At 37.7% G+C, this 5,000-nt stretch overlaps 1 protein-coding gene across 1 annotated transcript in view; it reads left to right on the top strand.

The window, feature by feature from the left end:
• The window catches only part of LOC137997768 (uncharacterized), a 10,277-nt gene that overhangs the window by 862 nt on the left and 4,415 nt on the right, over window positions 1-5,000 (top strand). The window contains exons 2-5 of the mRNA XM_068844006.1: window positions 1,684-1,971; window positions 2,872-3,261; window positions 4,069-4,115; window positions 4,608-4,644. Coding sequence (XP_068700107.1) covers window positions 1,684-1,971; window positions 2,872-3,261; window positions 4,069-4,115; window positions 4,608-4,644 — 762 coding nt within the window. The remainder of the gene's footprint in view (window positions 1-1,683; window positions 1,972-2,871; window positions 3,262-4,068; window positions 4,116-4,607; window positions 4,645-5,000) is intronic.

Below are 5,000 nucleotides of genomic sequence, written 5' to 3'. Positions count from 1 at the left end.
CGTTTTTACCACAATTTTTCTTTTTTCTTAACCGATCGGTAACCTGTTGGTTAGCTGTCGGTAGACTGTCGGTAAGCTGTCGGCCGACAGTTGACCGACAGTCGGCCGACAGGACTTTTGGGGAGCTCTTCTTCACAATCACCCAATTGAGGACACTATAGCATAGAAATCAAATCAAGCATTGATTTTGAGGAGAGGGGAAACCAGGGTACCTGGAGAAAAAACTATTAGAACAGAGTAGGGAACTAACAAACTCAACTCACATTTAACACTGCGTCTACATGTAGGAATCGAACCTGGGGCACAATGGTGGGAGGTGCTAGCCTGCAAGTACAGCCGCCTTTCATCACTCCCGCTTGAGAGGCGGCTGTATTCGCGGGCTAGGGAGGTGTGAGTGATCTGACCAATGACTGCACTGCCAGAAATTATGCACATAATTAGACGCATGCCCAATTTTGACATCCAACACAAAGTTTCCCTTTAAAATAAAGTCTATGCCTTTGCAACCTGTTTCTAACAATAAGGGAAGGGTAAAGGTCAGCATTATTTTTTCACTATTTTTTGGCTTACGGTAAATGCAAATGTTTATCCTTACTTAAGGAACAGCATTTGGGGGACATTTTGTTTGTGATGTTAAGGACGGTGCCTAACTATTGTAATTGCGTATGCATTCTGCGCATCTTGAGATACTCAGGTTTTTTATGGGTACCGTACTATTAAACAAAGGTATATTTTTGCGCAGTTTAAAACTATGCAGAGAAAGCAGAACTTAGCAAGTGGTCTTGGTATGCAAAAGGAAAATTGGGGGTAACCATGCATTTTTCAGAGATAATTACCGGTACATGTAAGCTTTAATTTGGAAAAGAATGTCATACATTTCTTTGTATTTTAAAGCTTTTTGCAAATTTTGTTGGTTAATTATCTTTGAAAAATGCATGGCTATCACCAATTTTCTTTTTGGATTGTAATAACTCTTGTTAAGATCTGCTTTTCCCGCATACTCATATACTAGGAAAAATGCCTTTGAATTGTTTCAGTGTCTAGTATATATGCCCGGAGGAGGGGGGGGGGGCACTTAAGGCCTCACTTAAGGTGTTCTGGGCAAAACGCAATCATATGCACCTGTATAGCCGTGAAGGTCTCTATAAAAGTGTATGTTTACACTTTAATTAATTAAATTTTATATTTCTTCACGTAGGTGAAAGTATTAGATTATAATATCTTTGCCATCATTAAAAGTCTCTGTATTAATTATTTCTCTGTGTTTTAATATGGTCTCCTTTAGGGGTCAAAAAAAGGCTGGGTCACACACAGATTGGTCTGCTTTAGGGGTTTAATTTAAAATTTCTGACGAGCATCCCTCCCCTTTTTATATGGGAGTCCCTTCCCTGGGTATACATGTACAATGTATAAGTTGTTGCTGAACGACAGTTTCAAGAGCAACTTTTGACTGTCAGTTTTTTGTGAGGAACATATTTTTATAATTATCTGTTCAATTACATTTTGTATAATTATCATATATATTTTAAGAGACTTAACAATAATATCAATTTAGCATTTCCTTCAAAATATTCCTCAATGTTTGCTCAGATCTATCCTGGGCATAAATCTTGACAAGTGGTCAACATTCAAATCTGGACCTTTAATCTAGAAATATATCATAATCAGATTTATTCATTTCAGAGGTATTCCCAGAGAATTGTGACGGCATTGAAGATGGGAAACAGCAGTACAAATCAACAGACACTAAATCTCCAGAAGAAATAAAGTCCGTCAATGATTGCATAGTTAAGAAACCTGATGTGGAAAATGAGACCTCTCCTTCAATAAGTGCAAATAAAAAGAGTGCAAAGACATGTAAAGTGAAAAAGGCCCGCAAAAAACGAAAGAAGTCAATCAAAAAAGGCCAAGGAGTGTCTAGCATCTTTGCTAGACTTGTGGGATACAATGTAGGACAGAAAAAGCTTGAAGGTACAAGGGGACATGTAGTTTTGCAAGAGGGAAGTAATTGAAGAGATTTGATTTTCAGTGTAAACTTGGGTATACACTGTACTCAGAAAAAACCTTAGGGCTCCTTTGCCAAAGACGAACCTACAATGTTCAGATTACAAATTCGGATGCTGTGCTGCTGAGTTATAGGAAATTCTTGGTGGAGCATCCAAACTAGTAATGGGAAGGTCGCAGGTTTAATTAGCAGCACTCCTATTTTCTCTGAGCATCCCAAAGTTAATGCTGAAAAACAAATCTCTTCATTTCATTAAATGTGATTAACATTGTAATAGCAGAGCTCTGTTGCCAAAGGTATGCGTGGAGCACCATTGGTAAGAAAATATGCATGGTAACCCATCTGTGCGAGAAAATTTGGTTTAGGCATTTATTGGCAGGAACATCTTTGATATTGGACATCCATGTTATGATTAATTGACACCTGTCAAAACAAGGTATATGCTGACCAGTATCATGTGACTATACTGCAGGCTCAAGTTTAAAGCTCATCGAGATCAGCTTTTTTTTTATGTTGCCCGCTGACCATGTACTGGTTTTCGATTGGATTGCAGGCTCAAACCATGTTGACTTATTGTAAGAATAAATAGCGTGGGAGCTCTTCTTTATGCTTGGGTAAATCTATACATTAATAAATTATCTTATTAACATCTCTTTCAGTAAAAGAGGAAAATTATAATTTTGCTTCCTCTAAATATTGGTCATTCGTGCAGTAACCCTAGGCCTACATGTATACCAATAGATTGGTTTACAGCCAGGCCTGCTCCTGGCATCAGTGTGAGCCACAAGGAATGCAAACTCTGTCTACTTTCATTCTGAAGAAGTTTCCAGAATTTAGTTCTAATGGTGGCTTTTTCTAACTTGTAGGTCAAACAAATTCAGATGGAGAGACACAGTTAAGAGCTGGAATGGTACAATGTGCAGGAGTCAAAATGTCGCCAAACATTGTGAAATGCCTCAATATACAAAAACTACATGCTGCATATGCTCCAAAGAAATACGACAACAAGAACATCTCTTGTCGTTTGCCACAGGTCTCTAACAACAGTTTAATAAAACACAATGCTGGGAGTGGCACATCTCTACCAGGAAAACAGCAGGAAGAAATTGTACATGTGTCTTTATCTCTCATGGCCCCATTGCCACAGAAATTACAGGACTCAGATAATGAGAAAGTCAAGAAGATCTTTTTATCGGAGACACATTCTGCAATGATCGCTGGAATTCCATGTGCTCCGCCCAGCACACCTATAGTTGGTATGTGAAGCTTTTTCAAGTTTGATAAAAATTTAAGAGCAAACTATATGGTTACTTTTAGACCTAGCTGTGCATGTGCTAGGGTTATGAAATTCTAATGCAAGTTTATGGGATGACTTTAGTAAAATTATGTTATGTAAGAAAATAGCAAAAGGTTGGTGAAAGAGCTAGAGCAAAGAAAAAAAAAGGAAAAAGAAATTGTGCCATATTTTGCTCATTGCCATACTAAATTTGTTGGGATTTCACAAAATGACAGCAAAAAAACTGCTTAATACAAGCTAATTTGGATGGCATCATGATAAAATGATATTATTGAAGAGCTGTATTATAAGGGGAATCTTTGTTGACAATATTTTTGCTTCATTAGTATTAGAGTCAATCAAGAGTCCATCATTTCCTAATTGATCAGTTAGTAACTTCATTACTAGCATTCCCTAATAATTTGAGCCTAATATCCCAAATAAATAATCTATGAAGTGGTGCTTTAAAATACTGAAGGTTGTATAGGGTCACTGGCCGTGTTGGCCCCAATTTTATCATTTTTTGATGGCTACCCCCTGTAGTATTATGTTGATTTTAATAATTTTTTTATGATAAAGTCTAAGTTTCTTTGGAGTTGTAACTAAAATTAAATTATTCATTTATGGCATAATGCCTTGGACATTTGATTGCTTTTTTAATTAATTAATATTTGACTTTACCAAAAACTAGGCACTGGGTAGTACGTGTATTTGACTTTCCAAGCACGTCAGTGTTAGTAAGTGAAGCACAGACTGATGCTTGTTTTCTGCTTGATTTTTGTTCCAGATGAAAAAACGAAAGTGGAATACATACCATCTCTCACAGATGTCAAGGTAAGATCACCCATTGAGTGGGCCATAGAATGTACTTTGCTGGGCCAATTAGACAGTATGAGGCAAAGCTGGGGCACTTGCATGCCCAAGTCATTTTAACTTGTGGACTGGTCAAGGCAAGACACTAGCAAGAGCATTTGCCCTTCATTTAAAGGAAAATTGGCTCAGTGAGACTTTTCACAGCTAGGCAGACCCACCTTCACTGCAACTTAGCTGGGTATTGTTGCTTTGATTTTAAATTTGCCTTCAATCAAAATTATCTACAGTAGGTTTGATTCCCTGTCTGAATGTCTCATTTAGGGAAGTTGAAAACAGACAGCTGGTCAGCATTTTGCAACCAGGCATTTTTTACTCCTTAAATAGCATTGAAGAAGAGCAAGGTGTTTTCACTCGCTTGGTCGATCAGAATTGTGGAATTGCAAGGTTAATTAATAAATAAATGCACTTGCGTATTATTGTATTTTAACCTCAATGACATTAATTTTGTTTTAGAGTCAAAGAGCTGTAAAAGCAAGGCTTATTAACATTGGTAAGTTGACACACTACAATGTTTTAGCCTTCCAAAAGTTTCATTGCACCAAATCTAGTCACCTTGTTTGCAGATACATATACATCTTTCTAATGGTCCATCGAGTATGCAACCTCTGCAAGCATTAGCCCATTCACGAAAAGTGGAGTGAAGGGACTAGGACATCTCTTCTTGTCTCGTCTCAATCCATCTCGCTGTTCGTTTTCAATTGTCATCATGATCAAGTGTTAGGCTGCCGGGAGTCTAGTTCGCAGACTTCAAATGTCACAAGTGCAATTTTTCCCCTGGACAATCGTCTGCTAATAGAGCTAAAGAGCCGCAGAGCTTTGCATTTCTCTCCTTTTTGCTGCCTTCTT

This window comes from Montipora foliosa, chromosome 3 (assembly GCF_036669935.1).
Source record: "Montipora foliosa isolate CH-2021 chromosome 3, ASM3666993v2, whole genome shotgun sequence".
In the NCBI taxonomy this organism is placed as follows: domain Eukaryota; kingdom Metazoa; phylum Cnidaria; class Anthozoa; order Scleractinia; family Acroporidae; genus Montipora; species Montipora foliosa.
Note: the sequence above shows the minus strand (reverse complement) of the source record. Positions and strands in the feature narration are given on the sequence as shown.